The following is a 23,456-nucleotide window of genomic DNA, read 5'->3' as shown; positions in this document are numbered from 1 at the left end:
GTTGTGTATGTTACAGTGCTACTGGCTTAGCTTCTGAGTGTCCTGTTGCTGAGCAGCAGGCTGATCTTCCTTTCAGTTCCTTCAGCAGAAACGCCCTCAGCGCCTCATATGCTCATTTTTTCATGATTATAAAACTTAATTTTACTCACTTAGCATTTTTTTATCATTCAACTTTAGCTGAGTGGTTATGACAAACTTATTACACATATTTATTTTTGCTATACTTGGACTTTATACTTCTCCGTGTGTCCCTGACGCAAAAACGCAAATGAAATTCCATACTAACATGCTCTTTCATAGGCTAAAACAGTATGGGATATTGTGACAACAAGGCTTATTGTCCCCCCACTTTTGGTACGCACAAGAAGACACCACTGGCTCCACTATAATGAACCAAGAGGCACAGTCTGGTGTGCCCTGCCAAGTGTGTCGGGAGCATGCCAAACACACCTTTGGTAATTCCATGGTCAGGCTCAACACCAGACAGTGGCGCACTTGGAGACTGGGTGAAATCAGAAAGAACACATTATTTTAGGTAGGTTTATTAAAAGCTGTGACAATCATGACTTATTACATTCACTACTTTCACCCTGTTTAGTCACAGGGATCTCCCCATCATGACGCACTGACAGTTTGGGAACCCTACAAAGAGTTTTTCTCTGGAGGAAACCTAATATTGTGGGACAGAGATTTTTAAACTTTAGTCTGGAGCCTAAACAATCTCTACCACTTAATGTTGCTCATCACAGCATCACATCTAGCTGTATTATGATCAAAAATGTGGAGCCTCAGTCAAACTTAGGTCTCTTTAAAAAAAATTGATGATGCGCAGCTGTTACCCTGCTTAACCAGTGTGTAGGATAGATTCACCTGGTGAAAAACTGACAAGAACAGATAGTCCTGAGGGACGGTGCGTAACATCACGCCAGAGACTGCAGATGGAACAGATGACTGCTGCTTTCATATGGCTGAAGAGAGTTACTAGTGTAAAGGAAAGGCCTTCAGTAGCCTATAGCATGAAGGCACAAGAGAGAACACAAGTCTTGATATTTACATGTTGAAAAAACCTTTCTCAGCACCTGCAAGCTTTTATAGCGATAACTGCCAAAAACAGCCCAAACTTGGTAAGAGCACACAGTCGCCTCATGACATGATGTCATCAAACATTACCTGGCTAACAATTTTTATATTTAAATGTAAATGTCTTCATAAAGTGACAAGATTAACAATAAGTTTGAAGGGTCAAAGAATCTGTAAAATGGTTAGCAAACATTTATGAGAATGTTTCCCCAGCGTGTGATAGATGTCCACAGTCCTCTGCAAATCTTATATATTTTTGCTACCCCGTCAGAAGTTATCGGGGAGCAAATTGAACCTAATGCTTTTTGTGCTTTATTTGGTGTTTCTCCTTCACCATCTTCTCTCTACAAGACCCAAAATGATATTATAGCCTTTACAACCCTATTGGCCTAGTATGAGATTGGCTATCTCATACTCGTTGGATAAGGGACATCCTATATTTTATCAGACTGGAATAGATTCAGCTTTCAGCTATTGGTTTGTCCAATAAATTTAATGATACTTGGGGTCCTTTTTTTAATATGTTAAAAGGATTAGGTTCCCTTATAGTAACCTACATATTTAACAGTTAGGGTTGTGCAGCCAGGGTCAGGTGGGTTTGGTACTTAGCATGTAGGTAATGTTTTTGTTTGTTTTGTTTTGTTGTGTATGCATTTGTTTGTTTGGTTTTGGTATTTCTCTTGTTGGGGTATTTCCAGTTATGTTGTTGACTCTTCACCTTCCTTTATAAAAATTTAAAATGAGTGCACCAGATTAGACCTGATAATTTGGTATGAAATTAAACTTGTGAACTAAAACTTTACAAATGTGGACAGCCGTATGTATATGCTACTTGTGTAAAGTCCTTTATTTTTAATTTATAGTCACTTACGCTGAGCAATGAGGGGAGACCATAGGGAGACACAGGTTTAAACATATAAAAACCCCTCGGTAATGCTGACCGTTTAAGGTTTAATTTGACAGTTTCCGGGTTTGAGCACAAGGAAGGATGGAGGAGTTTCCGATGTGTTGCTGCGCCTTTAGTCGAGTCTCAGACGAAACTAACTCACTTTAAATATTCGTCGTGTGTTTGTCATGCAGATTTATATTTACATTGCCACGGCAGCTCAGGATTTCATCGCAGTTCTTTACTTTCTTCCTGCTAAGTTAAGTGTTAGCTAAATCAAGCTAACCCAAACTAACGAGCGCTGTAACCGGAAATGCGCCCTCTTGCCTTTCAGCGTAAAATACACAACACCACGTTCAGCGATACACCTTTTATTTTGACACTTCAAAAAGTTGGCTGATGGTCCTTGTTTTTGTTGTGTCATGCTTGACGCTGGTGCAACAACTATATTTGCTCGTATCTTGCTACGTTGTATTTTTCGTTCATTCTGTGCGTTGAGTGCCTTCGAGACATTTGGTAACGTATTACTTTGACAGGCCTCCGTGTTTGCTGACACGGGTCACACGTTAGAGGTGTGTGCGCTTTTTTTAGGGGAGTCTTTCTGAAAGAGTTGTCGTTAGGCCTGTTCGGGGTTATTTCCATCACTGCCACTGGCTAACAAGTCCCTAAACAGAAATGTCACTGGGGGAATATGAAAGACATTTCGACTCGCTCAATTCAGAATTGGGCGGCGGGTCTGTGGTCAGTGAGCGATCAGCCTTGGGCACATATAATGGCGAAGAGGAGAAGTTGCATTACATTCCTATCCGGATCCTCGGGAGGGGGGCGTTTGGTGAAGCGATTCTGTACAGAAGAACAGAGGTAAGTTCAATTTCTGCCATAGCATATTTTCTAATGTTTAAAAGGCACTTATGCCATGCAATGAAGACTTTACTTCATCAAAACTGTTGTTGAAAGTGCTCCTTAAATGTACCCACTTTACCATCAACAGCAGGGCAAGGAAAACATGTCTAGTTCAAGTTCACAAGGTCCCCACAACTTTTCCCAGCACAGGCATGAAGTTTCAGTCAGAAATGATTTGAAACTAGTGCTTCTCATGAAACATACTACTTAAATCTTTCAGAAATGTCTTGCTGTTCGTGCTACATCTTGTTTTCTAGTTGGATTATTATGATGAACTATGCAGGATGTGTCTTGCTTACTGAATTGCTCACTGTTCCTCTGTTTCCATACCCCTGTGAGAAATTCCTGAGTGAGAACTAGATAAATGACTGTCCTGTGGTTTGCTTCTTTATCCTCCTGAGACCTGATCCTCCTAGCTATTTGGGATCAGTAGGACATATTATTTTAAAGAACTAAACACTGTCGACAATAATTACATCCCAGAGTCCTCAAATGAGACAACAATAAAGTCCCAAACTCCTCAAAGAAGACAATAATAAAGTCCCAATGTCCTCAAACTAGGACTTCCTAATTAACAGTGTCTTAGCTTGTTACTGTTGCTAAAATTGGTCAATTTTGTTGCCATATCAAACTACAAACATTATTAATCATGAATAAACAAGTTATAACCATAAAATGTGATCCGGATTTGGACCTTTTCCACTTTTGTTTCGATATTGGCTGCAGACTGACATGGATTAGTGTATTGTGCTCTTACTACCACTAGATGGCACAAAAAAGCCTCCACGAATGAGGACAACAGGTCTGAGTTAAGTAGGATGAAGTAAACCCAAAATGTGATGTCCTCATATGAGGACACAGGGTCTCAGGAGGCTGTCCTGTTATCCTTTTGGGTGGTTATACTGTAGTGCGTGTGTTTGGAGACCATTTCATGCTACCTATCACTTAAAAAATGTACTCTGAACCAATTACATTGCATAAAAGTTTTTGTTCTTAACCTGAGACGTAGGGATAGGAATCACCAGAGGCCCCACTATACGATATTATCACAATCACTAATTTTGTCGCCTGACGGAAAACGTTGTCAACATCTGTTTTATTTAGTAGGATAAACTTCAATTAGTAGCCTGGGCTACTATTTGCCTAAATCACTGATATTAGGTCTGTTTGGGACAGGCGTCTGTAGGGACAGGCCTTAAATTTCTTTCACATAAAACAGTTGCTCAGCAAAAAAAAAGAAAATATAATCTGATTTTTTATTTAAACCAGTATGAATATAACTTGTTGAAAAATGAGGCTTCAGATAATAAATCAATCATCAATCAATCATTTGATCCAGCTCCGACAGACAGTGCAACAGAGAGTGAGTTACAGCACTCGAGGATTACAGCCCCCGGCATACCGACACAACACCTCTTTATCCTGTTCAAACAAGACTCACAACTTGGATTAATTTGAGTTAGCCAACAACAACATTTATACATTCAAAGAACTTCTATAAAAAAATGTAACTGCCTAGCAACCAGACCAGGTGTCTAATTGGGACAGGCGTTTATTTGTCAAAATGTGTAGCCATACCAGGCTAGTAAAAGGGACTGGATGTTAAATTGGGACTAGGCTTTTAATTGAAGAAGTGAAATTTTACAGTATCTCACTTTAGTCATTTTCTTTTTTTTTTTAGCAAAATGTATGTAGTGGATTGAAAGAGCAACTGATTTTATGTTTCTAGTAGGCTACCAAAAGTTTAGCTTTATTCATTAATTTATAATTTATATGTTAAAAAAAGTTGATACCTTGCATCTGTGTATTGATACAGTATGGCGACACAAATATTTTCCCCACCCTTACTAGGAACATTTCCTTGTCTGTCTGTTCTATAAGCAGCAGTAACAAGGACTGCACAGAAATGTAAACCTGCACATACTGTCATTTGGAGGGACATATCTGGATGCTAATTTTAGTCTCTCACTTGTATTATTTAATGGCATCTCCCTTCTGGTGTCCCTAGGACAACTCTCTGGTGGTATGGAAGGAGGTGGACCTGAACTCGCTCTCCGAAAAGGAGCGCAAAGATGTCATGAACGAAATCAGCATCCTCTCCATCCTGGAGCACAACAACATCATAGCCTACTTCAACCACTTCATGGATAAAAACACCTTGCTTATCGAGTTGGAGTATTGTAATGGTAGGTGAATGTCATGTCCACTTTGTAGATTTGATGGAGATTAGTTTGAATGCTGTTCATGTGTGACAGAATGCTAAATGGCCTTCTCATCACAGGAGGGAATCTGTATGACAAAATCAACCACCAGAATGGGAAACTGTTCAGTGAGGAGGTATGAGTGCAACATTGCATGGCTTTATTTCACCCTAACAGATTATTCTCTATGATATCGTCACCTTTAATGTGTTTCTTTAGGTGGTCATCTGGTACCTGTACCAAATTGCGTCAGCAGTGTCCCACATTCACAAGGCTGGGATCTTACACAGGTAAAAGTCCAGCACATTTTCATGCCCTTATTGATCATATCTGCATTCTTAAAATCTGTTTCAAGTATTTTTTGGTAATGGAACTATTACCTTTTTCTTGCAGAGACATCAAAACTCTGAATATTTTCCTCACCAAGACTGACCTTATCAAACTTGGTGACTACGGCCTTGCAAAGAAGTTAGACTCTGAGTTTTCAATGGCAGAGACTGTGAGTTGTGATTGTGTTCCTATAGCATCTTTAACCAGACTGGCTGAGATTTGGTAAATATGTTTTTCTCACCTTCACTTACATTCTTCTTCTTCTCCTCTGTAAATGCAGTGTGTGGGAACTCCATATTACATGTCACCCGAATTGTGCCAGGGGGCGAAGTACAACTTCAAATCAGACATTTGGGCCATGGGTTGTGTACTTTTTGAAGTCTTGGCTCTTACACGAACATTTGATGCAACGGTAGGTTTGTTAACTTGCTTGATGTTGCTTTATTGCTTCACATTAATCAAAAAATTGAATTTTTTTACCACCAGAATGAACTAATATTGCTGCTTGTGTCCATCAGAACCCTCTGAACCTCTGTGTGAAAATAGTCCAGGGCAACTGGACTATGGAAGTGAACTCGGAGGTTTATTCACCTGCACTGATCAAACTGGTGTACGAGTGCCTCGATCAAGTGAGTGAGGGGAATAAATCAGAGAGGGGTGTTGTGCCAGATTGTCTGAAATTATATGGTTTCATGCCAGAGATAATACAAAAAACTGGACTCTCTGAGGGATATCCCTGTTAACTTCCTGTGATCTTTTTGTGTGGCAGGATCCTGCCAAGAGGCCTACATCTGACCAGATTCTGGACCAGCCATTCATCTCTTGCTGTAGACAGTGAGTTGGTTAAAAGGGGAAAATGTGGTTTTGTTATATTTTAGATTCTGTAGGGTGCAACAAAGTAAAAACACCCCTGACAATCCACTGACAACTTTATTCTCTGTTAGGGAGCTTGAAGAACGAGTTGCCCTGCTGAATTCAGCAATGAAAAAACCAAAGTAAGTTCTCAACACTTGTTTCATATTCTCCATCGTGAAAGCCTACCTGTTGTCCCTTAAGTAAGATTTTTTTAGTATTTAACAGATCTGTTGTCTTGTCTGCACCATAGGCTGAGCACAGTGACTGACACCCCCGTTGCTGTGGTGACCACACGCTCCAGGGAGGTGTACTTCTGGGGGGGAGGGAAGTTCACCCCTCAGAAAATTGACACTTTTAAAGGAGGCAGCAGTGCCCAACATGTGTGTGCAGGGGAGAGTCACTTTGCAGTGGTGACAGTGGAAAAGGAACTGTATACCTGGGCTGTGAGTAGTAATACATCACTCTGAGACCCCTTTTTCTCCACATTAGCTTCAGCTCTTGACCCGGTTCCGTTCAGGATGCTCGGAGCCTTTGTGCTATCCAGTGAGCAAGTCCATGTTTCCACCAGTTTTCAGCTGAATAATTGTAAGTAAGGATGTGCAGAATATGACACACCCACTGATGTCTTCACAGTTCTCACTTCAGATCAAGGGAAACCTGCTATTTTGTTGGTTCCAGCTGGGAACCAACTTTTTAGTATCTGAACCAATTTATTTATCAGTCGAAATTCTCAGAAAGGTTCAACGTTAGGTGCAGGAACTGGAACTGGAACAGAGTCCGTTTCATGTTGGTGGAAAAGGGGTATGAGAAGGAAAAACTGGATCCAGTTGCTCTTGTGCTTCATTTCAAGGAGCTTTTCCCAATCTTCTCTTCAGAATGTCCAAGGTGGAGCCAAGATGGTGGGCCAGCTGGGGCAGGGAGACCAGGCCTCGTACCGGCAGCCAAGGAGGGTGGAGAGGTTACAGGGGAAGGCAATACGGCAGGTGGCATGTGGGGCTGACTTCACCGCCTGCATCACCGGTGAGTGAGGAAAGCAGGAACTTGAGTGGAAACCTTTTCCTGTAAAAAACACAATTTTTGAACCTGCTGCTGCTGCTTTTGCAGATGAGGACCAGATGTACATGTTTGGGTCTGACTATTACGGATGCATTGGCGTGGAGGGTGAGCTCGGCGTGGAGATTTTGGAGCCAGTGCTTCTGGAGTTTTTTGAGGAGAGGCCTGTTCGTCAGGTTTCATGTGGGGACAACCATGTGGTGGTCCTGACTCAGAATGGGGACATCTACTCCTGGGGCTGCGGAGAGTACGGTACGTAGAGTTGCTACATTTAGTAATGCTCTGAGCTGTCAGGTTGTTTTTGCTGTTATGACGGCGGCCAGCAGGTGGAGATAGTGGCCCTTTTAATACACAATCACACTAAGTGTTTTCTGTCACAAATTGCTCTGTTTTTCCTGCTACAGGGCGTCTCGGCCTGGAATGTGAGGATGACTTCTCTTCTCCGATGCAAGTAAGTTTTTGTTCCCTGTCTGAAGCAACATGATATTGTTATTTGAAGCTGTTTATTTCAAAAGCACTGTCTGTTTCCTGGTTTCCTCAGGTGACGATCCCTAAAGGCGCTACCATCTCCTCAGTGTCATGTGCCAGCGATGGAACCTTCTTTTTAACAGAAACTGGCAAAGTCCTGGCCTGTGGAAACAATGAATTCAACAAGCTTGGTCTGAATCAGGGAATCTGTGGTCTCAAAAACCACCCGGGAGAGGTAGTGGGTTACACAAGACTGTAATAATGGATACTGTTGGGCATGTTGCAGCCATTTACATATATTTTTTTTTCTGTACCACACAGCAGGGATACCAGGGCATCCCGTACATCACCACACTGACCTTGGTAAAGCAGCTGGCACGCTTCAAAATTCAAACCATAGCTCCAGGGAAGAGCCACACAGCTGCCATTGATGGTACTGTAAAAAGAGGCTGATATTTCTCTTGTAAGTGAAAATTGTCACCACTTCAAAGAAACATCAATGTCACACATTATCTGTCTTTGCAGTACGTGGTCGCCTGATCACCTTTGGCTGCAACAAGTATGGGCAGCTGGGTGTGAAGGACTTCAAGAAACACCAGGGTGTCCAGCTCCTTGTCGGACCCTTTGGAGGGAAGACTGTGACCAAAGTGTCTTGTGGAGACGGCTTTACCATCGCGGCAACTGAGGGTAAGAGGTTTTTATGTGCATCCAGAAGCCATAGATTTTTGGTCCTGAGGATCTATCATTACTTTTTTTGTTTCTTGCAGACAATCACATCTTTGCATGGGGAAACGCAGGAAATGGGCGACTTGGGATGCCTGCTGACAAAGGGTTTGGTTCAGAGGTATGCCCTGCCATGCCAAGGCCTATCTTTGGTTCCCTCCACCATGTACCGGACCTCTCTTGCCGTGGTTGGCACACCATTATCATTATGGGTTAGTAATCACTACCAGACACTTGCACAGTGTACTGCTGCGGGAACCAGCTGTCTGATATATTTTGTCCTTTGCAGAGAAAGTGCTCAACTCCAAGACTATTCGCTCCAACAGCAGTGGACTATCAGTCGGTAGTGGTAAATTCTTGTCTTTGATCACTAATTTGTGTATTTTGCTTGAATAACAAGTCTACGTTTGCACCTGCAAGACTTCATTGTTTACGTGTGTCATATACGCAGGACTGGGCCAGGAGGCATCTACATCCACAGTGGATCTGGACATGGATCCTGGTTCAGAGACAGAGTGTCGTTTCAGGGGTCTTGGTGGCACAATGGAGGATAATACAGAGGAGTGTTTCTTGGAGACCCCGATGATGTCACTGGCAAATCAGACAGGGGACAGCTCCTGCCCCCTCTGGCTTAGAAAGGTTTGTTATCATGAAAGCACCAAGGTATAAGGAAACCTTTGGCCTTGTTCAGACTGCCAGCCCAAATCTGTTTTTTGCACATCCAGATTAAGTTTAGAAAGTCTTGTCAGCAAAACACATGAAATGCGATTTTTGCAAATTGGATCCAAACCACATTTGGAAGTGGTTTGAAATATGATTCCACTTCAAAGTTAAGCTGCTCTGGCCACCCAAATTGGATATCACAGTGTCTTTGAACGCGACATACAATGACAACTTCAGATCCACAGTGATGAAAGTGCTGAGCAGAATCCACGCTGCTGCTAACAGAGCACTATGGAGGACAACAGTCTACGGACAGATGGCTAAATAAATTGAAATAAATAACCGTGACTTCACGACACAGTTGTTTGGCTCACAGTGTTCTCATCCAACAGGAGCTTGAGAATGCAGAGTTCATCCCGATGCCAGATGACCCTGAGCAATTCACTCCTGACCAGCTCGCTTCTTACTCCCAAAGTGTCACTCTACCATATGAGGAGCTGAAAGAGCTAACGGCTGCTGCAGCAGCAGCCGGCACTGAGAAAGGCCTATCGGTAATGTCAACATAGCTGAATTATGCTCTCCAAGTAAAACACTTCGGAATTTCACAATATTGATATTTATACTGTGTTAGACTGCGATTTGAAGCACATCCACTGTTTTCCCAGACTAAGCGAATGAGCTGTGATAAAGTCAATGGACTAGAGGACGCTGACGTCTGCAAAAAAGGGGAATCAGGTGCATGCTGCAAAGCGAGTAGTGAGATCACAAAGGTATCACATCTGCGCTCTCAGCACTGCAAATCATGATCTAATCAGTTTTACCACAGTATCTGACAGAAGAGCTTATTTTTGCAGCTGCGAGAGACGGTCGCTCGTCAGGAGATGAGGATCCAGATGCTCGAGAAGCAGGTGAGAAATTTCTTTTCCCAAAAGCTGACTGCTTGCCTAAGTGATGATTTTGAGCTTTGTGCATGAGTAACAGCATGTATCACTGCCGCCTCTAGGTCACCGAGCAGCAGAAGGAGAACGAAAGGCTCTGGGCTGCAATCAATCGTTCAACGCCACGGGAACCAGGCTGTGACAATAACAGAAACCATCCCCTTGATGCCCGTATGCCCGGGGACGGAGGAGAGCGAGGAGGCGGATTCACAAACCGACCTGCAGGGGCCAGCGTGTGAGACTGAACCTGCAGATGTCCTGATTATGGGAGAAGTGTCAAAACTCTGAGCACATATTGAATTAATCAAGCCGGTCAGATGTGCAGCAGAGGGTGCAGCCTTGTGCCATTCACGGTGGTTACATACGGTATATATGTTTGACAGAGCGCTAGGATGCATGATGACATTCTGTTACAGAATACTGTATAATACCTTGCACACGTGTGTTCACCTGGGTGCAGTGATCTAGCTAGTTTCTTCACAGACTGGAATGTTGGCTGGATTCAACATGACGCGTCGGTCCTTGACACCCGTGAGAGACAATCATCATAGTGTTACTCTGCAATGTGAATGTTAAGTTTATGTTTTGGTGGTATTTTTGACTTTAGGTGATGTCAGCATCGAGGCTTCAGTCCTTAGTGCCTCACGTTTTACAAATAACAGGTAAAATAAGGAAAACTATGGAAACGGTTTGCTAATGCCAAAGATTAAGGTTTCCTCTTGTCAGTTGTTGAGTGATGGGCCGCCAGGATGTTGATGATGTGGCGCTGTCTCATATGAAAATATACTTGTATCACTTTATTTTTAATTATTTTCATTTCTTTTGATATTCCTAAAAAGTTAAATGTGCCAAATACAGAATATCCTATATTTATCAGACATGTTAGCTATTACAAACATAATCTGAATATTTCATGCAAATATATATGTTTTTTGTTTTGTTTTAATTTGCATGTTTTATTGTTGTATGAAAGTATTTGTGTGAAACATGAAACTACTGATTCATTTTTTAACAGCTATATTTAGTTACTTTTTCTTATTGCCTTCTTTGACTCTTGAATCTTTGTTGGGGCAGCACACGTAGGTCTATCCTCTTTGTGACATGTATGAACACTTGAACAGTTTTCCTTCAACGTGGATGCATTTCTGATATAGCTGAACTTGCAGCTATAATGTTTTCTCAGTGCATTTTTTAACCTTTTTTTCTGTCTTTGGTACTTTCTGAACTTTTGTTTTGCTGTATTTTGCATCATTTGTCAGAGCAATTACATTTTTTTTTGTTTGTTTAATGTCCATTGGTTTATTGTGCAATTATCACGTGTGTGTGTGTGTGTGTGTGTGTGTGTGTGTGTGTAAAACCCTTTGTCCTAGTTTTGAGCTGTCAGATGTCTGCATTATAACACTGGCAGTATATTCATGCAGTAAAATGCAGTGTTAAATGTAGCCAGAGTGCCTTAGCAAGCTATTGAAACCAAAATTAGTGCAAATATGACAATGCTGTGCCTTCTGTGAATATTTTATGCAGTGTGTCAACAGCATTTAGAAATATGGTTTATTTTTTTCAGCAGCTAACCAAATATTGTGGAGATGTACCAGTTGTATAAACAGTTATCTCACAGTCACACTGTTGTTTCACGCTTCGTGTAAAAGCCATAAATAAAACAGCTGTCTTTTGTCATGCGTGTATCGTCAATATTTCTTTTTGTTGATTGAGATTGAGAGTATATTCAAACAATGTAGACGAGATCTGTAACAACATTTTTACAAGAGTTTAAATCAAACAATTTAGGGACGGCAGTGACTAATGAGATGGTGATGTGTGACTGATTTCTTGTTCCAATGGTCCAGGGCCAAAGTGTCTAGATCAGTTCTGGTCACCTGCTCACTTGGACTGTTTTGGTTGAGAGGTTCCAGCTGGGAGTCGACCCTCTTGCAGGTTCCTTGTGTTTGACTTGTGATAGTGTCCTGGGTTCTTTTTCTTTAAAACCTAAATAGAAAGACATGAGATACATCAAAAATAGTACATGCTATTTAAAAGCATACATTTAGCATTAAATTCCTCCATATAGTCCCCTAGTATGAGACAAGCCAAAGAAACTGAATCATACATTTCCCATAATGCAACCAAAAGTATCTTCCCTGGCTGGAGACTTGCATTGGGTAGGTTACCTACAGGTACCAAGTGGGTAAGCCACAAAAAAGGTGATAAACGGGTGATATGTTGTCTTAATTTTATTTTCGCATTCAGTTCTGGGTGAAAATGGATCTCTGGTGTTGGATGATAAATACATTTAAATAAAAGGGGAATAATATTTAAATGTATTAATCCTTAATTTATTGACGTGTGTTTGTGTCTTCTTCGCCAGCTGGAATATGAGAGTCCCTTCGGTCAGGTTTGTGACTAACAGAGATGTTAACTGAGGAGATGTGCTGCTATCATGAGAATAAGTTGAAAAAATATTAATTCAATTGTATTTACCCCCACTGTAACTTATATTATCATAATTTTTCATGTATAATATGCCCCCAAAATGATCACTTTAAACATGCTGCCTTACCAAATAATTTTAACAGTACGTAGTTATTAAAGGAGGGGTGGCACGGTGGTGTGGTAGTTAGCACTATCGCCTCACAGCAAGAGGGTTCCTGGTTCATTCCCGGGTGCGTGAGCCCTTCTGTGCAGAGTTTGCATGTTTTCCCGTGTCAGCATGGGTTTTCTCCGGGCACTCTGGCTTCCTCCCACAGTCCAAAGACATTCAGGTTGGGGATAGGTTAATTGGTGACTCTAAATTGTCCATAGGTGTGAATGTGAGTGTGAGTGGTTGTCTGTCTCTATGTGTCAGCCCTGTGATAGTCTGGTGACCTGTCCAGGGTGTACCCTGCCTCTCACCCAGTGTCAGCTGGGATAGGCTACAGCCCCCCCCCACGACCCCCAAGAGGATAATGGGTTAGAAAATGGATAGATGGATAGTTATTAAAGGACTCATGGTATGTTGGACTGCAGATCTCTTACAGACAGGTCGGGTTGTATTGCTAAACTAATTGGTGATATGTAGGGACGGGAAACACCAGAGGATCCACGACACGATATTATCACTTTACTGAAGTCATGATACAGTAATATTGTGATTTTAGATATGTTGCGATATGCTGAGTATTGCGACAAGAATTATTGCGATTTATTACCCTTTTTCAACTGTAAATTATATCCCCCAAAAGTCTGTCAACATCTGTATTATCTAATAAGATAAAAAAATTGTGTCTGTTCATCTCATCTCAGCCATTTTTTGCATTGATTAATTTTATATAATAAAAAAAATCAATACTTGGCACTGTGTGATGATACAATATTGCCACACAAAAATATCGCGATACTATGCTGCATCGATTTTTTCTCCCACTCTAGTCATATGCAAGGGTGGTGTGGCAGGGGCAATATTGCAGGTCTTAAAAATCAGACTCTTCAAACGCCTTTCAAACATTACATCCCCAGTTTGTAAAGCAGACTGTGTAATGTGGGACCCACTCTTAAAAACAATGCTCCATTGACGTACAAGTGATCAAAAATTGGTAGGGCAGCCTTTTAAAAGAGCCCAAAATGTAACTGGCCTACCTCTGGACTCCTGGATCTGCTGTGGGTTTTCCAAAACTCCTCTATGGCGGTTCCCTTGGTCCGACTAGCGTAGGAGTTGAAGACTGAACGCTGTGATTGTTTCGTCTTTTTACAGACTTGGATATGCTTCTGTAATCTTTCACTTGCAAATTTTCTGTTGCAGACTCTGCAAGGAAGAAGCTGGAGGCTGGCATCTCGGTCGTCTTCCTGTCTCAGCTCCTCCTTCTCTGGTCTGCTGAAGTGAGAGGGGTGAGAAACAGGTGGAGACGATGGTCCTTCAGACAGTTTTCTTCCTGCACCTCTGTGGTTTTCTGCTGTAGCTTTGTGAGGAGTCTTCTGTTGATTCATTTGAGGCATGTCTCGTTCAACGTCTAAGTCAAACATCTCCTTACTTGTCCTGTCCGTGTATTTCTTTTCAGTCATAGAGGTTGTATTTTGTTCTCTCTCTTTTGCTTTCATTGCGCCATCCTGTAACCTCAAACCTGTCTCCCCCCAAATGCTGTTATCTTTTTCATCCCCTCCTTTTCTTCTGGTATGTTCCCACTTTGATTTGTTCAGCTCTCCACTCTCTTCTTGCTTGGGATCTGTGATCTGATGAGTTCCTTTATGACCTTTTGTTTGTGCAACGTCTATTTCCCCTCTTTTCCATCCTTCTTCGTGTGTATTCCTCATTCTGTCCTTGTTCCTCCTATCTTGACTCTTCCTATGTTGTCTCACATCCTCCTGTCTTCTTTCTTGCATCATCATTTCTCTGTTTCTCACTGGTTCTCTCCTCTGCTGCTCAGACAGCCTGGTTTTTGTCTGAGCGTGTCCCCTCTCTGCTTGTCTCCTGTCGAGCCTCTGCTCCTCGCTCCTTTGGTCACAACCGACAGCGGTGTCTCTTTGGATTTTTTGTCTAATTTTTTCCTCAACGCTCCACAGCTTCTCTTGTAGCATGAGCTCTTTTGCATGAATTGCTTTGGCCATCTCCAGTTCTCCGCTAGGTTGTCTTTGAGAGTGTTTTCTTGGATGCTGGGATCCAGTAGTCTCTCTGATGTCCTTTGAATCATGTCCTCGGGGCGGCATTTGGCCTCTTGGTTGTTTTGTAATAGTTTTTTTGTCCAAATCATACAAGTTAAATGAGTCTTGTTTCCCAGGGTTTAGAGGCCGTCTGTGGCTGACAGGCTTGTTTGGAAATGGCCTGTCTGCTCCATCCTCTCTCCTCCCAGGTACAACTCCATCTTGTCCTTGAGTATAAACATTTCCATGTCTTTTTTCTGCAATGTTGTCCTGCCCTTGAGGTCTTCCTCTTGTGTATGTGTTCATGACTTCATCTGTTGTCTTTCAGGCTGTGCTGTTGTTCTGTAGAACTTTATGAAAGTCATTCAAGCTCTCCACACCAGCTACTGAGTTTTTTTCCCTGTATAATTTCTAGGAAAAAAGAAACAGCCCAAAAATAAAGTAAGAATAAAAAAAGGAAACGTTGCTGGAACAAAGCTGGCATCTGCAGTGTTTAAGTATTTGCATGAAAAAGGAGCACAGGTGTGACTAAATCAACTTACCCCAAGTCCCAAGTCAGTCTCAAGTTACCCAAGCAATTCCAGTTCATTAGCTTCTTGTCTGAACATAGAAAAAAAATAAAGTCAGAACAAATAACAGCCTGGTAAGATAAAATCTATGAAGGCATGGGCTAAAAATATAAATTCCATTGTACAGGTTTAACTTGAAATCAATCCTTGACCAAGACAACAGCCGTTGACTACTCTAGGTCCACTCACTCACGTTTTGTAGCTTTCAACCAGATTACACAGCATTATTAACTGATGAAGTTAAATTACCTTTGGTTGATTGTTAATTATAACAAATCAGGAATCATGATGTCTAGTTTAATATTCTTTATTGTCTTCTTTTGTTTTTAGAAAACCAGCTCAAACCTTAAAATAAAAGAGTGAATTGTAACCTACTGCTTGTGCTCATCTGTCCTAACTGACACACCACTGAGTTCATTAAATCCTTGAAACAGACTCTCCTAAATTCCCAAATATTCTTCAAAGGTAATCAGAAAATGAAGTTTGTTAATGAAGTATGAATGTAATTGGAGAAATCCTAAAAGTGCTCTGAATGTTGCAAACGTCTATGGCTACATGACAAATTAACTAAGCCTATTTACTGATGAAGACCATGTAATACGATGGAAAACTCTAGAACAAGCAAGTATAAGAGGATTTTGAGCGGATTTTTCTTTTCTTTTCTTTTCTTTTGGCAAGCCTATAGACATTTTCTAACTTGACAACATAAACATTACAAATGGGCCCCTTTGTGATGCCTGCATCATAAATATGGATATGGATTTTCTGACTGAATGATATGTCAGGAAAAAAATGTAACAAGGTGCTATCAACTTAGTACTCCATCTGTGGTTGACAAATTTTCCCATAAATAATAGCTAGGATTTCAAACACTTGTGACCTAATTTACCATATTTCACAGGCAAATGTTGTACTTTGTAGGCCACTACATTTTACTAGATGGTTAGTTAGTTTGCTGATATAGTAAGCTTATTAAATATGATGCCCAGTTATTAAACTATCCACCAGCATGTGAACCAGGTTAAAAAAATAGATACATTAAATTAAAATAAAATAAATTATTATCAGTAGTAGTAGTAGTGGTAGTAGTAGTAGTAGTAGTAGTAGTAGTAGTAGTAGTAGTAGTAGTGGTAGTAGTAGTAATAAATTATTATTATTATTTTGAACTTTTTTTTAACTAAATGAAGGCAGAACCAAAGGTTAACTCATTCCGCTGCCGGAACTTATCAGTGTGACATCCACCGGAAGTAAACAATACAGGCGCTAGCAGCATTAGCTTTATGGATGTAATTAGCTGGGAGGTGATGTTGTACTCGTAGCGCTGATAATTATTTAATTTCTAATGAAGCAACAATGTCTTCAGCTCAGTGTTTTAGAGAGTTTCTCCGGGAGCGACTAACTGCTGCTGCTACTGAGGAAATATTCGGGGTTTTTAAGAAAACTATCGTCAAGTACGAGGAGGAGATCGACCGTCAGCGCAGACTGTTGGATACCGACTGGAAACCCGAAGTAAAATTACACAGAGTAGGTGTGTAGAACTCTCATGTTATTTAAAGAACCAGCAGAGCAGTATGGCTCACATGGGATGTTGGTGGTTTAAATGCTTGTCGTGTTTATTTGCTCAGATGTCTGCCATCCAGAGCTCCCACAGCAACATGCCTGTAAGCAGGAGGAGGCTCTCGATGACCAGCAGCTCTGTACTCAGGAGAGGAGCTCCAGTCTGGACCAAGAGGACCCTCAGATTAAAGAGGAGCAGGAGGAGCTCTGCACCAATCAGGAGGGAGAGCAGCTTGTAGTGAAGGAGGAGATTGATGCCTTTGTGTGGACTCCTGATGAGGAAAGTGACCACAGTAATGAACAGACTCTGAACTTCAATCCTGATTACACTCTAAGTGCAGCACAAAACCAGTCTGTAGTCTACATGCCAGTTATAAGCTCTGTGGTTGTACCAGAACCAAACAGTGACCACCAGCTCTTTGCTCACACCTCTCATGTAGACGAGAGCGAAGATCAGGAAAGAGAAGAGCAAGGAGACTTGGGATCAACCAGAAATGTAGAACCAAAGAAAAGTAATCACAAAAGCAGAGATCACAGTAACACTGTATACAACCCTACTATGTCAAATATTCAACTCAATACTGATACAGGTAAAAAGTCTTTAAAATGTGACACATGTGGGAAAGCTTTTAAGTGTAAGTCAAAATTGACTATACATTTGAGAATCCACACAGGTGAGAAGCCGTTTACGTGCGAAACGTGTGGGAAAGATTTCAGACGTGGTAGTACCCTGATAGACCACATGAGAACTCACACAGGTGAGAAACCATATTTTTGCAAAATATGTGGGAGAGATTTCAGGTTTAGCAGCGACTTTGCAGTCCACATGAGATCACACACAGGTGAGAAGCCGTATCTCTGCAGCACCTGTGGGAAATCATTCAGTCGGACATCTGAATTAAAGAGTCATGTAAGACTCCATACAGGTGAGAAGCCACATTTGTGCAAAACGTGTGGGAAAGCTTTCAGACTTAGCTGTAGCTTGATAGCCCACACGAGAATCCACACAGGTGAGAAGCCGTATCCTTGCAACACCTGTGGGAAAAGGTTCATTCGGATGTCGGAATTGAAGGCTCATATAAGAATCCACACAGGTGAGAATCCTTATTCTTGTAAAACATGTGGAAAAGGTTTCAGATATAACAGTCGCTTGCTGGTCCACATGAGAAGAGCCCACACTGGTGAGAAGCCGTACCTTTGCAAGACCTGCGGGAAAAGCTACTTTGATGCATCTCAATTGGCAAGGCATATAAAAACGCATGCAAGCATGTAGCCTTGTATTTTACTACGTGGCAGGCAATTTAGTCCTAGATGTTCATGGTGTAAACACACAAAAACCAACAGAAGTGAGGAGCTACATAATTACAGCATTTTTGGGAAAAGTCTGACTCATACTTTAAAAAGCTCCTGGCTGAGGATCAAAATACACACGGGAGAAACCACTGAGCTGAAATTCCAGTGGAAACATGTTGACCTACTCAATACACTTTTGCAATCACTACATCTCTGTAATTAATTATGTGCAATATCACATTCAAAAGAGGTCACATTATCTTAGTATATGGAAGTAGTACATCAGAAATGCCATCAAGTTTAACCCTTTGAAACACCACTTTTCTTGTAATGGTAAACCTTTGAGCCTTGTGCAAATAGGTGCAAATTCTTTCAAAAACATGGGTAAAAAGATGATGAGCAACTTGGTGTGACATTTCCCACAGACTGAAAAAAAAAAAAAGATTTAGGAAGTGTTTTTTAAAGAATTGGGGGAAAAAAGCTAGGAAAAGCTATATAATTACTTTTAAAATTTATAATCATGTTACAGAATTATTATATTTTTTAAGGACTCTTTCCAGGTCATTTCCTTGTTTGTTTTGAATTTTATTATCATTATTATTATTATTATTATTATTTTTATTTTTATTTTTTATTTTTTTACTAATTTCCTTGTTTTTAATTTTATCTTTTTTACTAATTTCTTGCTAAGTTTTTGGGTCATTTCTCCTTTCATTGCTCATAGCCTTTTTCCCGTGCTTTTAAAGGAAATCAAGCCAATTTGCTCAAGTTATACGCAACAGTATTTCTTTAAAACAATCATAATCTCGAGAATATTTAAAAACCCCTTCTTGCACAAAGAGTTAGTAGTTACTACAAATGCTTGACCTGTTGAATTAATCTAGTATTATTATTAGTATTATTATTATTGATAACATTTTTATACACTACTTAAGTTATATCAGTGGATTGTGAACTCTTCATGTTGAGGCTGAGAAACCCTGTCTCTAGTAGTGTTTGGTCACTTATGTTGTCATTCTACCAACTGTTTTTTTGTTATTTAATTTCATATTTTTATATATAATATATATTTTGTAATTGCATGAACCTGGTATACTTTTTAAGTTTGGGTGTTTAGAGGTGACACACAAATTGTAGATGAGCCTAAGCAGTAGTAATGAATGAATGAATACTGAATGACTAGTAACTTAGTGATCAGTGTCCTTTGTCTTTTTAAATCTCATGTACGTATATTAACAATAAAGCTTTGTACAGTTATGTTGATGATTATTATGATGATGATGATGATGATAATGAATGTAACTACATGTAAGTACTGCATTTACAGACAACACTGATGTCTTCAGGTGGCTAAGATTGCATGTAAATCCCACACTATATGAAATCTTGAACACATCTAATAAAAAAAAACATCAGTTCTGAGATATTTTTGATTACTTTCCTTTTATGCCACATATAATTATACTTTACCACATTTAATGGCAGATGTACTTTTTCTGTAATGTAGTGTAGCTCCATCTTTAGATGTTCCACTCCAAAAATACCAAAAAATAAAAGGAGTAAAAAAAAAAAACTTTTACAGTGTAATGTTTTAACAAAACATTGCCTACGTAGCATTTCTTGGCTGACATTTGCTAGCCAAATGATAGAGGTCATAGTCAGAAAAAATGTAGTGAGCTTTAGACTTAGTACTTCATCTGTAGTTGACAAATTTTACCCACGAAAAACACCGTCTACATTTTCAAACACATACTGACCTTTTAAATGTCGTCTGAATTAAGGTTGAGTTTTGCTAACCTAGCTATCTACTTATAAAACCACTCGGTGGGTGATAGTCATAATAACTGATAACGACTCATTTCCCCATCGTTTACATTCGTTGCCTAGAAACCGAATATCTCGGGTATTCTCCGATTGGTCCACTGCATGAACGTCCACAGTACGTCACTTCCGGAAGTGGAGTCCCGTATGTTTCAAAAGCGAGTGATCCTGTGGAGCTGGATTGTCGTCGGCATCTTAACGACATTCAGGTGACTTGACAGACAGAGAGCTAGCTCATACAGCATGAATAGGAAGCTAGATATGTTAATTAACCAGGCTGAAGCAGTTTGATATTAAATAAATAGTGCTGAACTAGGTTGTTGTAGCTGTAACGTAGCCACGCGATGCGTCATGGGTCCCTTAGACACAACACAGCACCAAGGAGTGTCTTGTTTCTCCTCTTCTAGGTCCACTATGTCCGAAGAAGACCTGGTTTCAGTGGATTATGAAATATTTGGCAGAGTGCAAGGTGTATTTTTTCGGAAATACACTCAAGTGAGTTTGACAGCGACACAAAGTTAGCCTACACATGACTAGTCGTTTCAGTGTTAGGGACTGTACTTTACTTGTCAAGGAGAAGGGGGTGGTGCAAAACGCATTTTGCTTAGGAAACTCGCTATTCCAAGCTGTTTGCTCATTGCATTGGCTCCGATACCTGAATTTGGTGTGAATATAAAGCAAAAAAAAATGGTTAGGGCCTATTTTTTCAGCCCTGAAGCTGAACTATAAAGCCAATGCAGACATGCCAAAAGCTGCAGGTCATCAAATGGCCACTTGAGGCTGGCTCCAAAACAGAGTAAATCCCAATAGACCCCATGTTAAAATGCCTAATTTAATTGCAGAGAGAAACAGCTAGGTACAAAAAATGGTTTTGGTCTGTATAGCTAATTTCAACATTCATAACAACTGAACAGGGGTGAATTTCTATATAACTTTCCCGTTAACATTTTATTAAGCCTCAAAGTTGTGTATATTTAAGGGCAGGGTCGCTTGGGTGAAAGACTGTCTGCTAGGCATGGCGACAGTCTGAGTCATACCCATCCCCCTGCTCTGCCACTATGCCACCCTCTTGTCTAAATATGGTCACTTTTGGCTCCAAAAAACAAGATGGCAATGGCTAAAATGTCAAACTTGAGGCAAGAAATGAGTATCTCAAGGTTCATTCACTAGTGCATTTTTTGGAGCTTTCAAACGCATCTCACAGTCTTGCAGATGGAGTTCAAACATCATGTACTGATGAAGGCTGTGACATTTCAAACTCATTTCTTTTAGCTGTAGAAAGACAAACAGGTGCTGTCCTGTATATAATGCTTAGAGATCAAACTCTTCACATTGTTAAAGACTCATCCTGTACAACTTATGTAACTAAAATTCCACTCCCAGTATCCCATCACAGCCATATTCTCCATCAGCAGCCCTCCTCTGCTATCTTCTAATATGCAATGTTTCATTTTCCAGGCAGAAGGGAAGAAGCTTGGCCTGGTGGGATGGGTCCAAAACACAGGCGCAGGAACCGTTCAGGGGCAGCTTCAAGGCCCGCGCAGCAAGGTGACACAAATGCAAGAATGGCTGAAATCCACCGGGAGCCCACAGTCACGCATAATCAAGGCAGAGTTCATGAATGAGAAGACAGTGGATAGCCTTGAACACTCATCTTTTAAAGTAGTAAAATAAAATTACCCTGAGATTGTGCCTGTAATAGCCTGCTAACTTTGACACAGATGGTTTATTTATTTAGTATTTTTACTTGGTTGGAATGCAGCTAAAGTATAGAAACTGAAAAGATGTGTTGATATTACATATCCTTAACATCTACAATATATGGAATTAGATTAATAAATGGAAACTCTTTTCAGCTGCCTTCACAATGTTTGACTTTTATTCTAAGAACAGCAAAAAAGGATATACTTGATGAGGCGACCACATTATTTAGCAGAGCCTGTTAACAGACTGTAAATCTGTTTGAAGGGGACATTTGCAAACAAACCAGAGTCCAGCAGACATCTTGCTGAGCATACAGGCAATGGTATGACCTTGCAATCTGTCGCCACCATCTTCATCAGCCCCCACAAAGACCAAGTGAAGGATTCAGAGGGGAGCCTGATGAATGGCTAAATAATCATCAGAATGCTGCTGCTGCCCTCCTTTGGAGAGGACCGAGCTCTGCTGGTGGCTGTGCAGAAACACTGACAATACAACCAAATAATTAGAGTCAAATTAATTTCAGTTTGTGTTAATTTGATTAATTAGGGATGTTTTCTTGTGAAGACTGTCATGATGAATTCACAGGCCTAACAAACAAGACTTGTTGAGGTAGAGAGGAGACATGGCATGCAAAATAAATCTGTAAAACCTGTACACCTTTTCACCTTGGACATATTGACGTTTATGTAGGAAAGAAAGGGCAGTACATAAAGACAAAATATAACATGGCCCACAAATGGAATCTGGAGGGATTAATAAGAATTAACATGGTTGCCCACATCACGGCTGTAACAATACTCTCAGCAACCCAAACCTCCATTAGGTCTTAAGTGAACCCCCACCCCCCTGGGAGAAATTTTAAGAAACGGCTAAACTGACCATTCTGGTACATTTTGAAACCAAAATCTTAGATCAGGGGTTTTTAAAGATTTGATGACTGAGTGCCATTTTCAGCAGCCAGCTTATGGCTTTTGGCTGTGCAGGAAAATTGCTCACTATGACTTGTGAAGACTTTTTTTTGATGACATATTATAATATAACAATTTTAATGACTTTATGACATTCTATGATAACTTTTTGATTACCTTTTTTTACTTTACAAAAACTATAACAATCAGCAACGATATAGCCTAGGCTACTCATATTACATTCTAGTTTTTCCACTTTTTAATACATTTAAAAAAAAAAAATTGATATAGCACCTTTTACATGAATGAAATTCACAAAGTGCTTCACAAAATACGATCACACAATCACACAATCAAACAATAAAACGTGCAATCAAGAAAAAATAATGGCAATATAACAAATTAAACAAAGCAACAAAAACAAAGTAATGCATAGAGCAAAACAGGCTACTGAGGCCCAAACAGAAACATACCAGGGAACAAGCACAAGACAATTTTGGGTGGGACAAAGGCCTTTTTTAAAAGATGGGTCTTGGGAGAGAGACCACAGACAATCAAGACAGACTAAGTCTTCTAATGGAAGAGAGTTCCATAGTGTTGGAGCCACCAATTCAAAGGCACAATCACCTTTTCCTTTGAGTCTGGAGTGGGACAGCCAGTAGGTCCTGGTCTGCAGACCTAAGGGACCTACTGACAATATATGGATGGAGGAGATCACTAATGTATTCAGGTGCCTGACCGTGGAGGGCTCTATATGTGAGAACACGTACCTTGAAGTGAATCCTGAGCCTGATGGGAAGCCAGTGTAAAGAAACTAAAGTGGGAGTGACCTGTTGGACCTGGTTAACAGCTGAACAGCAGCCTACTGGATTATTTGAAGATGATTCAGAGAA

The 23,456-nt window shown here is 40.6% G+C and overlaps 4 protein-coding genes across 7 annotated transcripts; 3 read left to right on the top strand and 1 right to left on the bottom strand.

The window, feature by feature from the left end:
* Positions 1-2,071: 2,071 nt before the first annotated feature.
* nek9 (NIMA related kinase 9) lies at positions 2,072-11,777 on the top strand. 4 transcript variants are annotated; one of them, XM_078175033.1, is made up of 23 exons: positions 2,072-2,827; positions 4,878-5,055; positions 5,151-5,206; positions 5,290-5,360; positions 5,464-5,569; positions 5,681-5,812; positions 5,919-6,029; positions 6,170-6,234; positions 6,345-6,395; positions 6,506-6,698; positions 7,131-7,275; positions 7,360-7,560; positions 7,713-7,759; positions 7,850-8,011; positions 8,101-8,209; positions 8,302-8,463; positions 8,544-8,711; positions 8,789-8,842; positions 8,951-9,138; positions 9,555-9,713; positions 9,828-9,932; positions 10,017-10,070; positions 10,166-11,777. In XM_078175033.1, the coding sequence occupies exons 1-23, from the start codon at positions 2,642-2,644 to the stop codon at positions 10,337-10,339; spliced, it is 2,877 nt and encodes a 958-aa protein (XP_078031159.1). In that variant the 5' UTR covers positions 2,072-2,641; the 3' UTR covers positions 10,340-11,777. The 4 variants fall into 4 exon arrangements, with proteins under 4 accessions (XP_078031159.1, XP_078031158.1, XP_033499136.1 ...); XM_078175032.1 differs by having other exon boundaries at positions 8,789-8,848; XM_033643245.2 differs by having other exon boundaries at positions 2,074-2,827; positions 8,098-8,209.
* Positions 11,778-11,837: 60 nt separating this feature from the next.
* LOC117267182 (uncharacterized) lies at positions 11,838-15,289 on the bottom strand. The gene is made up of 2 exons (XM_033642911.2): positions 13,713-15,289; positions 11,838-12,086 (listed from the first exon to the last, which is right to left on the bottom strand). The coding sequence occupies exons 1-2, from the start codon at positions 15,015-15,017 to the stop codon at positions 11,982-11,984; spliced, it is 1,410 nt and encodes a 469-aa protein (XP_033498802.1). The 5' UTR covers positions 15,018-15,289; the 3' UTR covers positions 11,838-11,981.
* A 1,246-nt stretch (positions 15,290-16,535) lies between these two features.
* LOC117266653 (uncharacterized) lies at positions 16,536-19,554 on the top strand. The gene is made up of 2 exons (XM_033641935.2): positions 16,536-16,808; positions 16,906-19,554. Exons 1-2 carry the CDS (start codon positions 16,634-16,636, stop codon positions 18,108-18,110), a joined length of 1,380 nt encoding a protein of 459 aa, XP_033497826.1. The 5' UTR covers positions 16,536-16,633; the 3' UTR covers positions 18,111-19,554.
* A 529-nt stretch (positions 19,555-20,083) lies between these two features.
* On the top strand, positions 20,084-21,810 carry acyp1 (acylphosphatase 1, erythrocyte (common) type). The gene is made up of 3 exons (XM_033641936.2): positions 20,084-20,160; positions 20,359-20,446; positions 21,410-21,810. Exons 1-3 carry the CDS (start codon positions 20,099-20,101, stop codon positions 21,623-21,625), a joined length of 366 nt encoding a protein of 121 aa, XP_033497827.1. The 5' UTR covers positions 20,084-20,098; the 3' UTR covers positions 21,626-21,810.
* Positions 21,811-23,456: the final 1,646 nt, after the last annotated feature.

Source organism: Epinephelus lanceolatus, chromosome 15, assembly GCF_041903045.1.
Source record: "Epinephelus lanceolatus isolate andai-2023 chromosome 15, ASM4190304v1, whole genome shotgun sequence".
Taxonomy (NCBI): Eukaryota; Metazoa; Chordata; class Actinopteri; order Perciformes; family Serranidae; genus Epinephelus; species Epinephelus lanceolatus.
Note: the sequence above shows the minus strand (reverse complement) of the source record. Positions and strands in the feature narration are given on the sequence as shown.